This window comes from Drosophila montana, unplaced genomic scaffold (assembly GCF_035044405.1).
Source record: "Drosophila montana isolate Dmon_TW-CO22-7 unplaced genomic scaffold, ASM3504440v1 contig_2626_1, whole genome shotgun sequence".
Classification (NCBI taxonomy): Eukaryota; Metazoa; Arthropoda; class Insecta; order Diptera; family Drosophilidae; genus Drosophila; species Drosophila montana.
This window is the reverse complement of record NW_026997490.1, coordinates 552,689-575,680: the sequence shown is the minus strand read 5'-3', so window position 1 is coordinate 575,680 and position 22,992 is coordinate 552,689. Positions and strand designations below refer to the sequence as shown.

Sequence of the window (22,992 nt, the reverse complement as noted above, 5' to 3'; positions counted from 1 at the left end):
AGCTGCCGGATTCGGATTCATAAAAATAGCTTTACTGAAGAAATATTGCTAATTGTTTAAAAATAGACAGAAATTAGCCTGCCTCAACTTGAAATAAAAAGGAATATGTATAAGCAGCTAATGAAGTCAAGAAAGTGACTGACAATACTTTGGATATTTTGTTAGCAATTTATATAAAATAATACGCAACGCAACGGGTCACAAAAAGCACAGCGATTAGCTCCCCAGGGGTCTGGCTGCGGGTGTCGGACATGTCAATGGCAGCCACTATTATCCTTGAAGGGGTGGGGGCCGCACCTCAATCACACGCAGGCAACAAACGACAAATGTTATTGCTGTGTGTGTGTGTGTGTGTGGTGTGTGTGGGAGGGTAAGAGTGCGTGTGGGGTTTGGTTGTGGGCCATTGAATTCGATTGAAAAGTGATGAGGTGTCAATTTTTCATAGAATAAAACCCAATGAGAGGCGACGGTAAAGAAGTAGGTGCTCGGGCGGGGGCGTGGACTGTTGTGCTGTGACAGAGGGGGGAAGGGGTGGAGAGGGGGGGGGGGGTGGTTAGGTTGTGGAGGTCGTCAAGAGCGTTGGCAGCGATATAAATTTGCATAGAAAACACATTCACTAAAAACACACGCACATTAACATATTTTAATGGTGTGTGTGTGTGGGAGTGTGTGTGTATGCGTGTGTGTGTGTGTGAAAACAAGCAACAATATGGCCGCTGGTGTCATTTTAGCCTTTGCTCTGTTTGGCTTTCAGCATTTTATTGATGCCAAACACGTTTCGAGCCGAAGTCAACCTTTTCCGAGCTGCAGCCCCAAATTTGAATAATTTGTCGACAAAGGCCAACAGGTAGCGAGGGGGGGAAGCAGGGGCTGGGTTCACTGAAGGATAATGCAAAAAGAACGTTTATATTCATTTCCATAGACCAGAAATAAGCCGACAGCTGGGCGGGTGCCCTTCATGGCCGGGGGCGTGGCACTTCTGGTAAAAAAACAAACACAAACCAAAAAAAAAAAAAGCACAAACTGTGTTGAATTGATTATGATAAATGCTGTTGACGATTGAAAGAATCAACTTGAAGGTGCGAACTGTGCCGTTGCCAGCTGCTCCTTTATTCATTATAGATTTTGCATGACCTGCTAAGGGCATAGAAGCTTCGAAAATTTATGTTAACGGAAGCACTTTTCAGTCTATAAAGCATATATATTCCAAAACAGCCTCAAATTAAGCCTCGAGTGAATATATATCCTGCCCTTCCATATGCCTGCATAAATACATCCCTCTTAGCGATTAAAGACCTAATTGCAGCACATGTGTAATATAAAATATAGTTTATTATAGACATCGATTTTCGATAACATTTCCTGAATACCCAAACATTGATATTTAGCGATAGTCAATTCCAGTTCATATAAGTGCATCCACCTGAGATTAAAACCCTAATTACAGTAGATGCGTACAAAATGTAATTTATCAATACAGATCGGATTTATTTAATTTTTTCGATGACTTTTTCGATAAATTGCAAATATCGATAAATTGCAAATATCGATAGTCAATATCGAATTGCAAAAGACTTCTACTATAAGTTAAAATTTATCATAGATAGATCAAGTTTTTTAATTTTGTTCGATAAATATTCCCAATTGCCAAAAAAAAAAAAAACTAAATATCGATATGTATCGTTAATTACTCGAAAAAAAACCTATAATTTCAGAGTACTAGATTTGATTGCTAATATATGCACACAATAGAAAGCCAACTTGAAGTCCTGAAAACTTCAAATTCGGACAATAAACGGGTTAGTCATTTAAGTTTTATTCAATCTGAGCGGGAACTGTGGAAGCTTTTTAATCGAAAATTCAATATTCTTCTAAATTCAAAATGCCTCTTCAACAGCTGATCGCATATAGATGTTCTCTTCTTGAGCACCTTGGCCGAAAGCTTTTCCAAAACAGCTGCTGTCATTTTCCATGCCTAGCACAAATGTGGCGCAGCGGCGATCCCCAAAACAAATATCGAGCAGCAAATATAGAGAAAAAGCTTCACAGTTTTCGGCACACTCTCGATGCGTTCGCCACATACGTAATACGAAAAATATTTGTGCCGCAAAAATTGTGTCCAAATTGTTTGCCGCAGAGCAACGAAAATTCCAGTAGAAACACAAAAAATATGTGGCATGGAATCATTGTGCTCTGCTGCATGTGGAGTGCATTTTTGTTGCACGACAGCCTGCAGCAAGAAATCAGCATCGGTGAGGCAACTACACAAAGATATATATGTATATATGCATATAGAGAGAGAGAGATATATAGTCACAAGTATTTCCCAACCAGGCGCCTTTTTCTACGACAATGAACTGGAACTGGAGAAGGAATTCATGGCTGTGGTGAATGCCATTAACGGGCCCGAGGCGGAGCAGACTTTAAGGTTAAATCCGTTGATAAGGCGCCTCAAGCCGGAAGATGGCAGCGTTATTCTACAGGAATACGGTGCGAATTTTCACATTGAAAAAGCTCAGCAAAACATTAAATGAACAAATACTCTTCACTTTTTAGCATGCGATCTTATAGATAATGGTGTCGCAGCTATTTTTGGACCAAGTTCACAGGCGGCCAACGGTGAGTACCAAAGGGGGGTTGGGGAGGGGTTCCATTTGGTTCCAATTTGAGGAAGATTTTTGTGTAGAACGTGAAAGCAAAATAGAAAAGAGAAGCGACGCAAAAAGCTCCAAAATGAGAAAGAAGAGCAAAACAAACAGACAAATTGATTTGTTTGTAAACAGAGAACAGAACTAGCTTAATCTCTTTTTTTGGAGAGGGTAATATGAGGGTATTTGCACTAAGTAACGAGATTTCTAACTTATTAATTAATTATTATTATTAATTTAATTTTTTTCTACATGAAATACGAGATATAGAGCTCTATACTCATACATCCATGTCATATCCATGTGAACTCAGCTGCCAGCGAAGCTATCTTGATGAAACTTTTTATAGATGCTTGCATTAGCTTAAGGCAGAATATATACCAAATTATCAGAATGGAACCCGACTATATCATATTCTCTTAATAGAAATGATCGCCATAAAACTTCTAATAGCTTCACAAAAGTGTTTGACATTAATGACAAACTATTTGTAGCTTGTTAAAGCAGACATTTTGGACTCCATAAACTGCATACATTGCTTATGAACAGTCGATTCGCTTTAATCTTGAGCCTGAACTATGTTAACTCGGCTCCTAGCAAAGTTATATTAATGAAACTTGGTACAGCTCTTTCTTGGTGCTCTAGACTGCACATATTTCGAAACGGGTCGAATCGGAACACTATATCACTGCTGTAAGAATAATCAATCAACTGAATACATCCTGTATAAAAATTGTATATGAATAATCAATTAATTAAGTAGATCTTCTGTACAATAATTATGTACTTCTTAAAGTATATTGGCTGGTATATACAGCTACAATTTAAAGTATGTTATTTAACAATTAGCTCAAGTTTGAAGCGCATGAAAATAATATATTAGCCAGATATATATATAAAAAACAGGGTTAAAAAGGATGACTTTTCGTTTAACCCAGCTGAATATGGTAACCAAAATGTTATTTAAGATAAGAATACAAAATTTTTGATATCCAAGTATCATAATTAATCCATATGTATATGCGGTATTTAATCTTCGGGTAAGAAAGAAAGAACTGTTGTTAAATTTGGGCTTACCAAGAAAAATATCCCCGACAAGGGGAATACATATGTCCGCAAGGGTATTTAATCTTCGGCACTTCGAAGCTTACAGTTCCCCTTGGTTGTTCATAAACTTCAAAAATAGAGAAACAAAAAGTCTGGTTAAAGTTGGGCTCAACGAGGAAAACATCCTAGACAAGCCCAAAATGTGTATCTAGCATTCGGCATGCCTCAATCTCTCTCTCTCCCTCAACTCTCTCAACTCTCTCTCTCTCCTGTTATCCCTTAGATATTGTCGCCTTGGTGTGCAACAACACGGGCATTCCGCACATCGAGTTCGATATCTCCGACGAGGAGCATCTGGAGGAGAAGCCCAACCACCAGATGACCCTCAATTTGTATCCCTCGCAGCTGATACTCTCCAAGGCGTACGCGGATATTGTGCACAATTTTGGCTGGCGCAAATTCACGATTGTCTACGACGCCGACGATGGTAGGTCGCCGACTAGCTGATACCCTTTCCTTTAATTGTTATCCTTTCTGCTAGCCAAGGCCACGGCACGTCTGCAGGATCTGCTGCAGCTGCGCGACGTGCACAACGATGTGGTGCGTGTCCGCAAATACCAAAAGGACGACGATTATCGCGTCATGTGGAAGAGCATCAAGGGCGAGCGCCGTGTCGTGCTCGACTGTGCGCCCGATATGCTCGTGGAGCTGCTCAACTCTTCCTCGGAATTCGGTCTGACGGGACAGTTTAATGTGAGTGAGGATTGCGCTCGTCTCTTGAGTCTAATCTCTTGAGTCTAATCTCTGGGTTTGCAGCACATTTTCCTGACCAATCTGGAGACGTACAACGATCATCTGGAGGAGCTGACCGCGGACAATGAGACATTTGCTGTGAACATCACAGCCGCCCGAATGCTGCTCAATCCGCAGCCGCCAGCCGTAAGCATGGCCTCTATTACCTCCATAATTCAGCCTCAAGTAAGTGTTCCCTTCGATCCTTGTAGCACACGCAGCTGTATGGCTATGTGACGCAGCGGGATAATGTTGTCTATGAGAACAATGAGCCGGCGCGCACCTTGATCCACGACCTGCTGCACGATGGACTCCAGATGTTTGCACAGGCCTGGCGAAATGCCACGTATTTCTATCCGGAACGGATGTTGGTGCCGCGCATGAATTGCGATTTTGCTGCTGCGGGCGGTCGCACCTGGCAAATGGGTCGATATTTGACGCGCCTAATGAAGGGGGTAAGCCAAAGGGGGGGGGGGGGCGCCATGGGGAGGGGTAGAGGCGTGTGATTGCATTAACACTAATCGCCCGACAGACTTCCGGCGTGAATAGCAGCAGCTTTCGCACCAGCCATTTGCAGTTTGACGAGGATGGACAGCGAATTAATTTCAATATTGAGATTTATGACCCAACCGATAATATAGGCGTGGCCGTGTGGGATACACGCGGCCAGATAACCCAGCTGGACCTGGACCAGAAGGTGCAGAAGAAGATTGTCTATCGCGTCGCCACGCGCATCGGTCCGCCCTATTTTAGCCGGAATGAGACGGCAATGGAACTCAATCTGACCGGAAATGCCATCTACAAGGGCTACGCGGTGGACCTCATCGATGCCATCGCCCAGGAGGTGGGCTTCGAGTACATATTTGTGCCCGTCGCGGATCAGCAGTATGGCAAGCAGGACAAGGACACGAAACAGTGGAACGGCATCATTGGCGAGATTATCAATAATGTGAGTAAGAGAAAGGAGAAGGAGGCAACCGAACTGAATTCAATTTACACTAAAAGAAATTGTGTGCAGATTTTAGAAAATCGTCGAAAAAAAAAATATCATAATTTTCCTTTAGCTTAGAAAAATTGCCAGTTTATAAAAAGTTTCCTTTCTATTTAAACAAAAACTAAATTTTTAAAAATTGCCAGCTTATAAAAAGATAAAATTTTACGAGCATATAAAAAGGATCTTTTCTATAGAGAAAAAGAAATATTTCTGAATAGATATAGATTTATCACCTCGAACAGAGTATAGTGTAGTCGGTTACACCCGACTACAAAATTGTTGCCTCTTTCAAATCGTATTGCAAATAAACGTAATACATTTTGAATTAAAAGTTCTCTAAGTGGCAACTTTCTGAAAAGTTTTTTACAAACAAAAGTGTTTAAGAATCGAACAAATTTGAAAATAGAAAGTGTTGGTTCTAACTGCAGCACACTTATTATTTATAAAGCAAGTACCTTTACCTGAGTTTATCTTCTCTCGAATCCAACAATTTGAGTTTTATAACAATAATATTGAAATTGAATATTTATCGACAGGATGTGAAAATAGAAAGTGCTGGCTCTAATTGCAGCACACTTCTTATTTATAAAGCAAGTACCTTTACCGGACTTTATCTTCTCTCGAATCCAACAAATTGAGTTTTATAACAATAATATTGAAATTGAATATTTATTGACAGGACGCCCACATGGGCATCTGCGACCTGACCATCACCCAGGCGCGTCGCACGGCCGTGGACTTTACGGTGCCGTTCATGCAGCTGGGCGTCAGCATATTGGCGTACAAGAGTCCGCACAAGGAGAAGGAGCTGCATGCCTATTTGGAGCCCTTCGGCGGTGAGGTGTGGATCTGGATACTCATCTCCGTGTTCGCCATGTCCTTTCTGAAGGTGATCATAGCGCGGTAAGTGAAGGATTTGACAGACAACCAGCAGCTGGCATATAATTTCTTTATCCTATATCATAGGATTGCCCGTGCCGAGTGGGAGAATCCGCATCCGTGCAACCGGGATCCGGACACGCTGGAGAATCAATGGCATTTGCACAACACCTTCTGGCTGACCGTGGCCTCCATAATGACGGCCGGCTGCGATATTCTGCCGCGCAGTCCGCAGGTGCGTCTGTTTGAGGCCACGTGGTGGATCTTTGCCATTATTATTGCCAACTCGTATACGGCCAATTTGGCGGCCTTTCTGACCAGCTCCAAGATGGAGGGCAGCATCACAAACCTCAAGGATCTCAGCTCCCAAAAGGAGGTCAAGTTCGGCACCATCTACGGAGGCAGCACGTACAATCTGCTCGCCGAGTCGAACGAGACGGTTTATCGCCTGGCCTTCAATTTGATGAACAACGATGATCCCTCGGCCTATACCAAGGACAACGATGAGGGTGTCGAGCGTGTCCTGACCAGCTTCGGGGACTACATGTTCCTCATGGAGACGACCACGCTGGAGTACAATCGCGAACAGCACTGCGATCTGCGCTCCGTGGGCGAGAAGTTTGGCGAGAAACATTATGCGATTGCCGTGCCCTTCGGGGCCGAATATCGCTCCAATCTGAGCGTGGCCATTCTGCGGCTCAGCGAGCGCGGCGAACTCTACAATCTCAAGCAGAAATGGTGGAAGAATCCGAATGCCAGCTGCTTTGAGGAGCCCGATCCGGATGCCACGCCCGACATGACATTCGAGGAGCTGCGCGGCATTTTCTATACCCTGTACGTGGGCATTCTGATTGCCTTTCTCATTGGCTTTACCGAGTTTCTGCTCTACGTGCAGCAGGTGGCGCTCGAGGAACACGTGAGTTCTTTTATATAGTCCTTGAGTATGTCCTTTAAAGGGTCCTTTAGATTAGCTGTGATATGTCTGTGATGTCAAGGTTCTTCGAGTCCATAAGGAATCTAAGTGCCTTATCAAGCAGGCTAGTTTAGCTCATATACGCAAGTTTGTCCAATTCAACCTATGTGAACTCAGCTCCCCGCGAAGCTAACTTGTTGAAACTTGGTACAACTATTTCTTATAGCTCTAGTGTGCATATAAAATAAGCCCTCTCATATCGCTACACTAGATCATATAACTACCATAGGAATGATTGTCCGAAAGTAAGGTTACTCTGGAGAAATCTAGTGTCTTTTGACAGTTATTCTGATATTTTATTATATTTCTACGATATTTGTAAAATTTTATGAAAATACAACCAATGTGACATGGTGTCAAAGGGATTATAGTCAAGTTTTCCCGATTCCCCGCGAAGCTAACTTGTTGAAACTTGGTGTAACTATTTCTTATAGCTCTAGTGTGTATATAAAATGAGCCCGTTCGTATCGCTACACTATATCATATAGCTGCCATAGGGATGATCAGAAACAATGAAGATTCTTCACAGAAAAATAGTTTCTTCCGACAGTTTTCCTGAGCACACTCAACTTTTTAAAGTTTTATCATATTCCTAATATATTTAGGAATATGATAAATTATTTTCTTAATATATTTAAAATCTTACGAACATACAACAATTATGTCGTATAGTTTTAAAAGGAAAGATCGCCCATAAGTTGAGTTTTCATTAAAAAACTTTGGTTCATAGTTAAGAAACAATTGACAACTATTACGTACAGTCCAAATAGTTGCAATAGGTTTTCATATAATTATTCTTTTTTACTAAAGTTAAATGCATTCCATTAACATTTTAACTTCCCTTCCAACAATTGTGCTGAGATTGAGCTCTAATAACTTTTTAAGTTTATCATCAAGAGCATGTCGGAAGCGTATTAAGAGTTCGTCGAGTCTCCTATTTTCATTAAGAGTCGCATCCCTTTGCTTCCCTTCACTTGCAGCTCACGTTCAAGCAGGCGTTGATTAAGGAAATTCGCTTCGTGCTCTGCGTGTGGAACAACAAGAAGCCCATCGTGAGCCCCGCCACGCCCATCTCCAGTCTGGGCGCCACGCCGCGTCCCTCGCTGGAGAAGTCCTTCTTGGAGCGCACACCGAAGTCGGCGCGTCGCATTGTCCTGGGCCGCTCCTCGGAGGAGATGCGCGAGCTGCCGCTGACCACGCACAGCGGCAGCAACAGCCTGGAGCAGCGGGAGCGGGAGCGGACACAGGAGAGGGAGCGGGAGCGGGAGCGGGAGCGGGAGCGGCGGCAGCGGGAGGCGCGCGTCTGATGTTTGCCTTGTTTACGAAATGTTATTTTTTTTTTTGCTCTTCATTTACTTGCAATAAAAACCACGCCCACCACATTTGGCGCATAATCAATTTGCAGCTTCTTTAAGCTTGAAATTACTTGGCAATTGCCCCAGGGCAAGATCAAGGGGGGCGAGAGGAGGGGGGGGGGGGCGGTAGTCGCAACAAAGTCGCGCTGCATAGCTCTGCTCTGGAACTTGCCACACGGCTCGCTGGGCAGCCTGCAACCAACTTGTCGACCTCAATCCCCAATCCGCACGCTCCCTTCACTTTTCGTGTCATTTTCGTTTATTGCTGCCCCGTTTTTCGCTTGCCACTTGCCACTTGCCACAGCAGCCACGCAGCTACCAAAGCTGCCTCAGCTTGTCAATTGCGTTATTGGAGCTTATTGACATTTTATATCCACCAACTGACGAGCGTCGTCTTTGTCGCCGCTATCACCCACCCACGCCGAATTCTTCTTTATCTTTTTGGTCTGTGACCTTTCTCCATGTCAGCGGCAAATACCCTGTAATCAACTTAAACCAACCGGGTTTAAACCTAAGCGACTTAAAACGAGCTGATTTTGACTCGAGATCCCCTTTTTTGATTGTCTTTAAGCCAGAATAATAAATTTATTAAAATTTTTTAAATTGTAAAATTAAAATTGCATTTCTAACATTTTAATGCCAACCATCTTACACGTAAACGAAAATACCCGATTCGATCGATCATGCGAGATCCAATTGGAAACTGGAAATTGCAACTAACAGCAGCTTAGCAGACCGCGCTGCTAAGCCAGGCTTAAGAGCTGATAACAGAAATATTATCTGTAAGTTTACAGCTTGAAAATGTACTTTGAAAATAGGATAATAATTTTCGGCAGATCCAAAATATACATGTACATATATCAAACTATATAATTAATCATTAACCGTTTAATTTCTATACCCATTGAACACTTCTACAGGGTATTATTATTATTAAAACAGCAACTGGTGCTGCAGTAGTTGCAAGTGTGTAAACTGAGATGTGTGTGGGTGGGTAAGGGAGGGGCGGGGTACGGGTCGTCGCCTTTTGCCTTTGTCGTTTGCTGTAACATGAAAAGCTTTCGCCAGTGACAGCAGCGACGCTGGCAGCGCAGTTGGCTGCATTTTGGCTCGCATTGCAATCTGTGTTGCAATTGACATTTTTCTTGTTGTTGTTGTTGTCTATTTTTTCTGCCCTTTGCAATTTTTTAATTATTTTGTTGCCATTTGAGTAACTGCAGCGAGCCACCCTCCCAACCTCACCTAACAGCCCTTAGCATGCCACTGTTAAGTCCAGCATAGCTCTACAAAAAGTCTCCACTGTTGCTGCAGCAAATTCAACACACTTGTTGCTGCCGCCAGCCTGCGCAAGGGCGCACAGCAGGCAGCGCGCACAAACTCACCACCGCTGGCCAATGGCTGAAGGCTGGGCGACAAAGCGACAAATTCCACACGTTCCACACACACGAAACTGGCGCAACCCCAAACGCAGGCAGCTAGCATTAGGTTGCGGGAGACGGGTGGCGGGGTGAGTTCTGGTCTTATACGCCGCTGGCCGTCGCATACAGCATGTCATTTGTTAATGCCGCGCACGTAAGCAATTTCCGCACGAAAGCGCATTCCTTGAGCCTTTAATGTACTTTTTGATGTTAACAAATTTTTGTACATTTGTTGTTGCCTGTCACCAAGAGAGAGCGTGAGACGGAGAGTGAGAGAGAGAGAGAGAGGGATATAGAGTAACCAGCGCTGAATGTTAAGCGGTTATATGGATTAGTGTTTGCCACGGGAGAGGGGGAGGGGGGATGGCTTGCAGTGGGGGGTTAGGTGAATTGAGTGCGAGTGATTAGAGGTGAATAATAAACAAATTAATAAGTGGAAACGTTTAGCAGCGCAATTCACAGCTGGAAAGCAATTTTCCTAGACTGGAAAGAAAATGTATGAGCTGCAGCAGCGGTGAAAAGTGTCTAATAAATGTGTTTGCGTGTGTGTGTGTGTGTATAGGAAAAGTAGAACGCAGAGGAAGACAGAGGAGAGAAACGAGAAGTCAAGTTGATAAAGCACTTGCAGGCTCTTGGCTCCGCGACAGGCAATCAAATAGCAACATACACACACAAGCACACACATACATTCACACACAACCCCCCCCCCCCCCCCTCTCACCACTCACTACAAATTGCAATTGAAATTGAAATTCACGTGTGGCTCCCGCGCCCAAAGCAGAAGGCGCTAAATCCAATTAGCCAACATAAATCCTTGGCCAAGATTTTTTAATTAACTGCAAGTGCGGCGAACAAGTCAGCCGGCAAAGTGATAATGTCCAGATACAGATATAAATCGCAGGCTATGGCGATTTATAGCAATAATTGGATGGGGAGCAGCAGATGGAGAGGGGAGGGGGAAGTGCAATGTATGTGTGTTTGTCTGAGAGCCTTAGGCTATGAATAGAAGGCTGCTCTACAGTTCTCTTAGAAATCAAAGAGAGAGCCAAGAAAAAAGCGCGCTTAACAGCAGCTTAGCAGGAGCAGAGTTGTGTTTAGCTGATCCTCTGTTAATTAACACAAGCTAATCCTCTGTTTACAGTGTGTATTTGTTTACATGAACGATAACAGCGCCTGGAATGTTGCTTGAACTGTAAATGGAAAGATCACATTGAAGCTGCAGCTGAAACGCTGCTTTACGAATGAAATAAACTAAAATTTAACAATAAAAATAGCTTATTAATTATGTGAAAGTATTCTTCAATCAAATTGATGCACTTTTTCATCAAATTTTATCAATATTTTAGCACGACATTCTCTTTTTGTAAATTTTCCAATGCAATTTAATTCACAGAATCATTGAACCTAATTTGTGTGCGTGCACTTTTGTGCTGCAGGTGTTATTAGTACATGCCACAGAGTTGCTGCAAGAATGCTTGATGGCTTCTGCTGTGGCTTTGCCACATGCAGCAGCAGCAGCAAAAATTCTTCAGAATTAAAACACAAAACTCGTGCAAATTGTGCATGAAATCGAAGGCTTGAGGGCTTTCCAGCCAGTTAACAAGTTTTGTGTTAATTACTCAGCTGCCGCATAAAGCGGCAAATTTGGCCCAAACTGCATTTGGCCATGTCCAGAACAGGCACAAGGCAACAGCAAGCAACAGTCAAGGGCAAAGAGGACAACAAGAACAAGAACAACAACAACAACAACTGCAGGGCCTTTCGGTCTTAGCCAGTTGCCAGTTAACAAGGCTCGTCACAAGAGCTCTAAGGCGATTCAAGTTTGCTTTGTTGCGTTTTGTTTGCCTGCTTATACCCTGTAAATATTGAATATGACTACAGCAAGTGGGGTATATAGACTCGAAGAAAGTAAACAGAAATTTGTGGAGTTTTGTATGTCAAATATATTTTTGTATATGTTTTACTCTTAAGTATGAAACGAAATAAAGGATCTTTCCTATGGGAGCTGTATGATATAGGGATGTGATTCGGCGGGTTCCGCTGTATGTTCTACTTATCTAAGTGCAACAGTAAGACGAACCTAGGAATAGTTTCAAGACTTTTAAAATGAGAGACAAACAGACAGACGAGCAGAAGGAGAAACTTGGCTTTATCAACTCGCCTGTGGATGCTGATCTAGAATATATATACCTTAAGGGCTTGGAGATGTCCCCTTCTGTGCGTTGCACATGTCATGACATTATTATAATACGCTCTACAATGGTATACAAATGTTTAAAGAAGTATCTGATAAGTGAAAGTATTTTCTATAAAGAGGAAAAATATTCTTAACATTAGAAATCATGCCTAAAAATCAGGGTATAAGGGTATAATGTATTTGTGCAAATGAATGTAACAGGCAGACGGAAAAATCTCCGACCCCATAAAGTATATATATATTCTTGTTCAGCATCAATAGCCGAGTCGATCTAGCCATGTCCGTCCGTCTGTCCGTCCGTCTGTCCGTATGCATGAACGCAAGGATCTCAGAACCAATAAGAGCTAGAGAAATTTTAGTTGTAGGTCCTCCTAGTCGCCGCGCAGATCGACTTTGTTTCCGATATTCGATAGCTTGCCCCGTTTCCAAGTATTCGATAAAAATCGATATCGACATCCTGTTTTTTGAGCAATTTCGGCAAATAATATGAGCTAGATTCACCAAACTTAACATTCAGCTTCTAGAATAGTATATATATATATGAAGTATCTTTCATTTTATACCTATCGCCTGTTGGAAGAAGAGGATTCAGGGTATCCCCTAGTCGGGAGCTCCCGACTAGAACCTCTTACTTGTTTTAAACTAAAATAATTGATGTAATCCATTTTAAAACTGCTTAGAGGGTATCTGCCAGTCGGACACGCTCGTCTAACTAGCTGCTTGTTGTTATTATTGGCTTGACTTGGCTGTCACAATGTAGCTGCCGCAGCAGTTGCTGCTGCAACAGTTGCCGCCGCAGCAGTTGCATTTTGGCTGTTTACAGTTATGCAATTCGTTGGCCCGAAATGCAGCCAAGCTGCTCATAAATTCATGCATTTGCACGCCATTGAAGGACGCACATTAATCAGGACAGGGCCAAAGTCTGCCAGCCTTCCAATGGCATTTTCCAGGCGCTTCCAGGCACGATCGTTGCAAGAAAAACACACACGCACACATACATTTAACATTCTGTTAAAGAAAAACAATTGCGAGAAACCAATGCAATTTTTCCTATGCCACGTGCTTGCTATGGATGTAAGTGTGTGTGTGTGTGTGTGTGTGTGTGTGTGTGTGTGTGTGTGTGTGAGTGTGTGCAAAGACAACATGGAAAACAAATAAACGCGGCTAAAGAGCTGCGAGCAGCCAAGACAAAGAGCAAACAATGTGGCTGCTCGCCAGCCGAGAAAAACGGAAACGGAAGCGCGTCACACAATGCCGGAATGTCTGTGTCTGTGTGTGTGTGTGTGTGTGTGTGTGAGGGAGAGGGGAAGATAGAGAGTGCTGTGTGGCTTGATATTTATTTCCGTGTGTGCTGTGTGTGTGTGTGTGTGTGGAGCACATATTTGCACATGTTTCGCATTTGTATTCCATGCGTTATTGAGCTGAAAATTGATGCACATTATTTACTCGATTGAATTACACATTAGCCATTGCTCTCTGTGATCCACCCCCTCTCCCCCTCCCTTCTCGCCCCCTCCCTCGTCGGCTCACCCCCGCGTGTGCAATAAATAATTTGAAAATAACAAAATAAGCAAGTGAAACAAAGACGACGCCTTCCCGCAACACAACGAAATCAACGTCAAGCGGCGGGAGACAGTGCGCCAGCCAGTGCTGCCCATTTCGCTTCTGTTTTTTTTTTAGAGCTAAATGTGGCTTATTTGCAAAATGCAGCGCCCCTTATAGCTCTTCTTTTTTAATACTTTTGTTATTTGTTTACAGAATAACTAATCATTTTTTGCAGTATAAACAACATTTATTCGTCAAGTGAGCTTGTTAGCGTTCTTTTGTGTAAGTATGCAGCGTTTTTCAACACTAGCATTACATTTTCTTTACGCTGAAATAGTTTTAAAGATGACTGACCCTAGATGACAGTCACACATATCTATAATTTTTTTTATTTTCTGTTAAAGATTCCATAAAGAGGAAAAATGCTGCCATGTTTAGCCAAAGATGATATAAACAAAGCTTGCCACACATAAAAATATAAGGAATTTGTCAGTTAAAACGTAATCCAATATTTTGCATACATTTTATATGCAATGAAAGCTCTCTTGAGTTAATACCAACACTTTCAAAGTTTATGTTCTGCTAAGATGAACAATAATTAAGTTTACTAATATATTTTTTTACATAGAAGTGTACAATTAATGTACACTCATTTTAAAACACATCCCTAGCCTTTTTTTCTTTCTAATACAACTTAGCTGTTTTATTTCCGACTTCCCGTTTAGAACTATCTGCTCAAAAATGGGCAGCACTGAGAACCGCTGACTGCAAATGCAGCCATCGACATGGCTTTGAATTATGCATGTGTGTGTGAGTGTGTGCGTGTGTGTGTGTGTGTAAACTCAACTCGATCCGCTGCTGCTGCTGCTGCTGCTGCCGCCTCTGCTGCTGCCCATAAATTGCCCAACTAAATACAATTTATTTCTCGTCGTCGCTGGTGACCCGTGTACTTTATGTATATATAAATATATATACACACATATATATATATATTCTAACTCTCCATGTGCGCAGTGTGTCGTTATTTATGCGCTGCTTTTAGCATTTTTTTTTGCCCGCTAACCCTTGACATTCTTTTTTTTGTGCTCATATAACGGCACATCTTCAATATAAAATTTATGAAGTTTTAAATAGTTGGCAAAATGCTTGTGGCTAGCATAACAGCGGCCTGTTGGAATGCAGCTGTTAGCGAGCACAGGGCTGTTAAGCAGCAGGGGCATGTTAACCGTTTCGTCGAACCAAACTGTGCTACTATGCTACCCCTGACAACAGGCGAAGGCTAACAGAAAACTGTTATGTTAGGCGAGCGGATAAATTTTTATAGCACTGTTATAGCAGGAGCGCCTGCGAGCGGATAAACTCAAATGCTGTTAAATTCAAATGTTATACTGTTGTGCCGGGCATATATAATAATGTGCTGTGCTGGCATTTACATATGTTTTAAGAGATCTGTTAATATGTTTATCTTAGTGTGTTGCTAATTATATAAATATATATAATAATAGTAATAAATTCATATATATTATGCCGCTGCCAGCAACCGAATGTTAATTGTCAAATTGAAATAACAGCTCAATTGGCTTTAACAGCCACTTAACTCACCACGTTCGTGTCCTCTGTGCGCTGTTAACCGTCGTTTAGTTCTGTTGCTCAACACAGCCTCAAATTGGGTTCGAGTCTGTGTTTTTGTGTGCATCGGCTGCGAGCGTATAAAATAACGAGTGCGCCAACTGGCCAAATTCAGTCTTCGTTTTGCCACTGAATCGTGCGGTCAGCAATTTGTTAAGCTGCGACTGCGAATCCACGCGTTGCGTCGGCCGCGTCGCGATTGGCTGAAATGAGCAAAGCAACAACAACAATAACAAAAAAATATTTTATTTAAATGCAACAACAAATGCTGAAAACGCACATGCAAATTAAACGTAACAGCACCCAAATTGAATTCGAAAAAACGCGTTAATTGCTTTAAAATCAAATAAAATTAAATTAAAAAAATAAAATAAAATAACCTGGTCTTAAAGCAGCTTTTAAAGCGCACAAAATTGTCGTCTCGAGCGCTTTGTCGTTTCTGTGCGCTGCCGGCTTCTCGCTGTCTGTGTGCGTGCGTGCGTCCGTGTGTGTGTGTGTGTGTCAGTGTGTTGGTGAGTGCAGATATAAATTCGGAATACATTTCCGCCAGTGCAAAAGAATTGTAACTGTAACCAGAAGCTGCAGCCAAATTGACAACAGGCAAGTAAACCAAAGGGGGGGCGGGGGGTGCGAGAGGGGAGAGGGTGCTTTAACTTTTGCGGCTTTTGATTTATTTATGGCAAATCAAATGCGGCGCTCGCTTCCCATTGGCCAAGCGTGAATAGCTGTACATTCGTGCCGCTGCCTGCAAGTATGCAATGCAAATTTAACTTTTAACTCGTGCGTGTGCGTGTGTGTGTGTATGTGTGTGCGTGGCACTTGGAAAATTCAGCAGCAGCGCGCTTTGCTTTTCATCCGGCTGGGCACAAATATTTGCACAATGCGTAATACGTGTGCCCCTCCCCTCAGCCCGCTCGAATTTTGCCATGCAAATCGCACAAAATTTAAATTAAATTTGCCAAAAATATAATACAAAAAACAACAGCCCGCTGTCTCAGCTGTTTTTCTCTGCTATTTAATTCGGGTTAAGGCCTCAAAAGAATAAACAAAAAACATATATATATGTGCATATATATAACCGCGTATTGGGCTAACCCCAAAAGCCGCGCATTTTGTTGTTATTGTTATTGTTATTGTTGTGTTAGGCAATTGTGAGCGGCAGCTTTCCAGCTTCTGTGTTTTTTTGCCAGCTGCCACTTCCGCTGCCGGCGTCGTCTGAGCTGCCGCTGCTGCTGCTGCTGCTGCTGCTGCTGCTGCCATATGCGGCAGCCACAAAACTTTTGAATTTTTAAGTGGCAATTCGTGTAGCCGCTTCCTTTGTACACACACACACACACACACGCACAGAGAGAGAGAGAGAGAGAGAAAAAGGCAACAAGAGGCACTTATCTGACTCTGGCTTATAACGATTCTCTTAAAGCCTCGACCTTTGGCCCCACAGCCGCCTTGTTTTAATTTCATTTTCAACTTGCAAGGCGCGTTATTGCGTTTATTTTTGTTTTCTTATATTGTTGCACTTTTGTCAAATGCTCAAAATGCAAATATTCATAATTTTTTTATTTTTGAAGAAATGGATTTTTTGTTTTGTTTTGAAAGTGTTGAGCATGAAATTTGATAAATAGTATATTAAATAAAAATAGGAAATTGTAATAATAAAGTAAAGAGTATATAAAGAATAAAATATACAAAATAGAAGGTCGCCAATAGGAACAATATAACTATAAAACTAAAATAAATATATTTTATATATTATATAGAAATAAAACTATACAAATTTTAAGTTAAAACGAAAGTCTTTCCAAATTTTTGTTGTTTAATAATCCAATTGTTTTATATAAAATTTATTGAATAATAATAAAAATTGTTTATAATTTTTGTTTGAGCTCTAGAATTCTTGAAATTGACGCACAAAAAGGTTTTAGTTTGTTGAAAATCAACAAATTTGATATTTTCGTTTAATACTTTTTTTTATACGAAAAATTTAATGATTGCTACTGCAAAACTTTTGAGCGTCAATTTCCAGGTTTTCTTTTTCAAAATTCTAGAGCCAAAAAAAAAAAATAATAATAAATATTATAAATAAATGTGAATTATAACAGGTAGATTATTTAACTAAAACATTTTTTGAAAGATAGCTGCCTGGACTTGCGACCTTAAAAAACTAGAATTTTTTATTCAAAATTCGATTTTAACAGAAGACACACAAATTCCTAAGGCAACAGAGACTCTTAAAATCAAAATTAATTTAATATTGTTGTCATATATTTATATAATTAATTAAAATTAATTTAATATTGTTGTCATATATTTATATAATTAATTTGAAAAAAAGTCTTTCTGCTAAATTGAAGTTCGGACTAAAACTGAATTGTTTTAAAAGTGTTCGCTTGTAATAAAACATGCAAATATTTATTAATATTATTATAAACAAATGCATTAAAATATTTACGCAGAAAGTTCTGTCAGCTGGAACTCTCTGAATTTGTTAAACTTCATCTGAATAAAAACAAACAAATGAAATTAAAATAAGCAAAAATTTAACAAACAAATCAAAATAAAGTAAATACTTTTAAAAAATGCTCGTTTTCACGACATCTTCATTTTTGAAATCTTTATTTAGCTGACACGAGAGTCGAGCTCATAAAATTCTGCCTTAATGTTGCTGTTCACTTTAGAATATATATTTTTTATTTTTACAACATATTTTTATATTTACAACATATTTTCAATAAAATAAATTACCTTTTGGCCAGCACATTAATATTTTTTTTGCATTTAGTTAGGCTCACAAAATAGTGCAAAAAGTGTGTGGCAAATAAATTGGAATTTACAGAAATCGGAAAATAAACAACGAGAAATAACATTTTATTTTATGAAAAAAAACTTAAATCTTAAGCAGTTTATTTGAGTAACAAGTTTGCTGCAAAGTTATTCATTTAGTAAATGTGTGAATTTATTTGTGTACGAAAAGTGTTTGCGAGTTAAAAGATTTCTCAAGTTAAAAGATTTCCAAGTGAGCCGCAAATTTAGGTGTAAATAGCTGTCCCCCCCCCCCCCCCCCCCGAAACCTGGCTGGGAAAACATTCTCTCTCTCTCTCTTTGGAAAAGTTTTCTATATTTATTTAATTCATTTGCATTTGGCCAGCTTTGGCCATAAAAGTTGTCAAATGCGGCTTCATTCATTCACTTTGTTCACTCATTTAGTTATTTTCTGCTCGGTGTGTGTGTGTGTATGTGTGTGAGTGAGTGTGCGAGTGTGTGTGTGTGTGTGTGTGTGCCTAACATTATGCAAATTAGTTTGTTTGTTTGCTGGCCGCATTGCGTTTTTCCTGCGCCCAATGAATAAAGCATAGCGAAATTATTGTATGGAATTCAATTAGCATGTTTTTCTCAAAAAAATATGTGTGTGTGTGTGTGTGTGTGTGAGAAAAAAGTGCAAAGTTTCTGTTTTTAGACGCACATAAATTACACGGGCTTCCAGAAAACAAATATATATATATATATAAAACCTAAAAACAAAACTCTAGTGTTAAATCTACTAAATAAATTATGCGTGTAATTCGCAGCGGCAACAATTAGATAAGTTTTTTAAGTGTCTGCCAGAGCTGAAAATTGTAATTAGAGCAAAATCGTGGCCAAAGTACTTATTTTGCATAAATCTCTTAGATTTTGTAATCAAACAATTAAAAGTGCTAAGCAGCTAGGATTAGTAATAAATAAAAAACAAGTGATGGAAAAAGAAGAAGCTTAAGATTTGGATTTAGATACACAAAGAAGAAACTTGAGATTTACACTAAGAAAGATTTGATACTTATTTATAAAGTGAAGAAAAAGGGATTTAATACAAAAGTTAAAATATTCCAAGCCCGATTTTGATGCGCAAACTATTTTTCTTATTGATATTCCTTTTATTTATGTTTTTTAAACGACATATAAAAATAAAACAATGCATTGAAAATCTTAATATAAAAATATATTTTAACAATTCGGTATCAAAAAGTGTTAAAAGAAGAATACAATTAAATGAAATTTTAATTTTCGCTTTAATATTAAACCTTTACTCAATATTTTTATACCCTCATAAGGCGAGTTACAATTTCGTTCTGAAATTCTAAAAAATTATATTATATATAATATTATTTATATATTATATTTATATTTTTATTTTATTTATATTTTAAATTATATAATTTAAGGCTAGTAGCGGAATTCAGGTTAAGGTTTGCTATAAAAAAACAACACAAGCTGAGTTTTTTTTCTCTTAAATATTCCTTCCAATCATTTCTAAACAATGCAGACGATAGCTAGTTCAATTTGACGAGTGACTACTGTACTTAACTGCACCCCAAATAGGTTGCTTTTATTGAGGAACTATTTGCCGCACGTTTTTAGAAACCGGTTTTAGAGAATTTGCTGCCAACGCTCAAATACTTGCGACTCGCAATTTTTGTGGTGCATTTGTCATCAAATAAATCGAAATGAAATGTGGGCGACAAAACGAAGCAGCCCACAAGCCGTCGGTGGCGAGTGCAGAACCCTTTGCAGCAAGAAGTTCAATGCAACTTTCGATTTTGCAGGAGGAATTGTGCTGCAACATTAAGTTGCGCCCCCCTTCACCAGCGGCCCCTCCGGCTCAAGCAGCTTGCTGCAGTTGCAGTTGGCAGTAAAACTGCAACTTTGTCCGCTTGTTGTTGCAACCGGGGCGGGGGCGGGCAGGCAGTGGGCGCGGCTGTTAGAGGTGGAGCAACTGAGGCGCCAGCTGCTCTAAATATGCAAGAAATAAAGAAAGAAAGAAAGAAAGTCTCTGCACTACTTTCTTGGCGCTCTGCGGCTGCAAATGCTAACCTTGGCTCTAGCTGCCAGCCTGCATGTGAGTGTGTGTGTGTGTGTGTGTGTGTGTGAGTGCAACCACAACTGGCTCACACACACACACACGCTCCCCCAACACAGCTGGCTGATCTGCAGGCGTTAGCCTTTTGCCTAGCTGCATTGTTTTAGGGGCCACAGCAGCTGTTGTAATCCACTCCATGTCCTGTGCAGGCACACACACTCACACACACACACTCACTCACACACATGCAGACACCCCTTTACAGACTTTCAAGTGTGGCGCTGGACTCAGAGAGACTCGAACTCCGCAGTCGCTGCGCGTTATGCAAAACTAACTTTTTCCATTATTTTGCCGCGTACCGCCGCAGTCGCTGGCTGCTGCTGCTGCTGCTGCTTGTGGTTTTTATTTATGGTCTATTTTTGTTTTCTCTCTGCCCATACCCAGCATCCATTAAAAATAGCTAACAAAGGGTATACTAGTGTGCTTACATGTCTAACAGGCGACGGCAGACTATCAAGCATACGTAAAGTTGTTCTAAATTTGATTACATTTTAATTATCTAAAATATTGATAATTTTCTCGATATCAATAGCTAATTGGCTTTCCGTCTAGATATTTCAAGGCATATCTTGAAGATTTACAGCGCATGTTTAGCTCAAAGTAAACATAGTTAAAATAAGGAAGGATATTTCTGTATATCGAAGTATTCGACTAAACGTTTGTATACAAATTGTGTTGATTGCAATATTAAAGTTATTTCAAATTCATACAGATCGGACTTTATGCACCGAAGATTTTTGGCAATGAACACTTCATAGTGTGAAGAGGGAGAAAAGAAGAAGAAGTTGGCTTCTGTGGGTGTGTTTATAATCTTATTTGTATAAAAGGAATCTATAACACATCTCAGCCCCTTACAGGGTATCTCCCAGTCGAGCACACACCACTGTTGCACTCTTACTTGTTTGGTTTTGCATTTTTAGTTAGTTACTCGACTCGAATCGCCTGCACGTGCCCCGCCCACACTTTTTTTTGCGCTTCGCACTGTGTAAACAAAAGCCAACCGCAAAGTTTTGACAACGCTTTTCGGTTATGTAGTCAACGTTCCCCTCGCCCCCGTCCCCTCGCCCCCGTCCCCTCGCCCCGGCACCACGCAACCAACGCACAGCCTCTGGAGCTACCCCTCTCTGAGAATTGGGTCGGCAAAACCGAAATTTATGTCGCAGCCGCGTGCAAAGTGACAGCGAACAAATTGCCGCGACACAACAAGCCGTGCAAAATGTTAACTGCAAAATGTTAAATGCAAAATGTAAAATATAAAATGCAAAATTCAAATTTTGCAGCGGCAAAACTTTCACGGGGCGCTAATCAAGTGTTGCCAGGGGCAGCACGAGCATTAAACAACAACAGATCGTCAGAGAAATATGTGATTTTATCTACCTATACGATAATATATTAAAGATATACTTATATAAAGTAATAATATATAGAAGTAGTTCTTTCAAATCAAGCGGCATATTAAAATAAAAATCTATGCACATACAAGTTTTCAATTGTACTTATGTATTAATAATATTTAAGCGTTCATCAAAAGATTTATAAATTGTTCACTTAGCTGGGAAACGGATCTAAAATATTTTTATACCCTGAACCCTTTAGAAATTTTTAAATAGTTTCTTTAGTTAACGTTAATCGTACTGAAGGGAAACCTACAAATATATGATTTTCGTTTGAAAGACGGGAAATTTGGACCCATGTCTATAACCGATTTTAAAGGGTACTTGAATTTGAACAAAAAATTATGTTGCCAGATTTATTTGCCAAATCAATCTACAGATTAAACCATTAACAAAAATCCAAATCTCGTGAAAATCGGTTGAGTTTTGACCGAGTTATGAGAAAGGGAAATTTAGACCTATGTCTATATCCGATTTTTAAGGGTAACATTATTACATGAATTTCGACAAAAACTGATGTTGCCAGATTTGAATGCCAAGTCAATCTACAGGTCAAACCATTAACAAAAAGAGAAATCTCGTGAAAATCGGTTGAGTTTTGACCGAGTGATGAGAAAGGGAAATTTGGACCCGTATGCGATGTATTATAATATGTAATACATAATATTTATTATTCAATAATTGTTAGAAAGTTGTATCGCTTTCTAATTTGTATACGTCTTTTTGGTCGTGGCCCTTTCAGCTCTGGATTTGCTGTGCCTTAATTAAAGAAACTATTTATAAACCAGTTCTCCAATTATTCTTTTCGAGAATAGGCAGAAACACAGCGTCCGCTTCGACAGCTGTGAAGCTTTAAAGACAAAGAATCCTGAACCTATCCCAGAGCCGGAGAAGTTCAAAGTTTTGTTAACATAATATTCATTTATGTTTTTTATTTATTTAGAAACAACTCAAATTAGAGAAAAACTATAAAAACAAAGCTTTTCAATTTGAATGCGTATACCGTACTTTATTTTATACACCCCATACGATTCCCATCCCATCCAATTGTGCTTTTCAGGTTTCACACACACGCGCAGCAAGAAGTTGGGAACGCTTTGTTTTTGTTTATGTTGTTTTGGGGTTAAAAAAAAAGAAACGAAAATAGTTTAGCAAAATAACATTTGTCAATGTCGCCGTTTCTCGTCGGTCGGAGTGGTGCGGGGTATTGGATTCTCAGAGTCAGCTCTG

The 22,992-nt window shown here is 40.3% G+C and overlaps 1 protein-coding gene across 1 annotated transcript; it reads left to right on the top strand.

The window, feature by feature from the left end:
• Positions 1-2,066: 2,066 nt before the first annotated feature.
• On the top strand, positions 2,067-8,640 carry GluRIIC (Glutamate receptor IIC). The gene is made up of 11 exons (XM_064683455.1): positions 2,067-2,252; positions 2,335-2,490; positions 2,557-2,619; positions 3,979-4,182; positions 4,237-4,448; positions 4,512-4,634; positions 4,700-4,942; positions 5,020-5,436; positions 6,161-6,384; positions 6,448-7,276; positions 8,314-8,640. Exons 1-11 carry the CDS (start codon positions 2,171-2,173, stop codon positions 8,638-8,640), a joined length of 2,880 nt encoding a protein of 959 aa, XP_064539525.1. The 5' UTR covers positions 2,067-2,170.
• Positions 8,641-22,992: the final 14,352 nt, after the last annotated feature.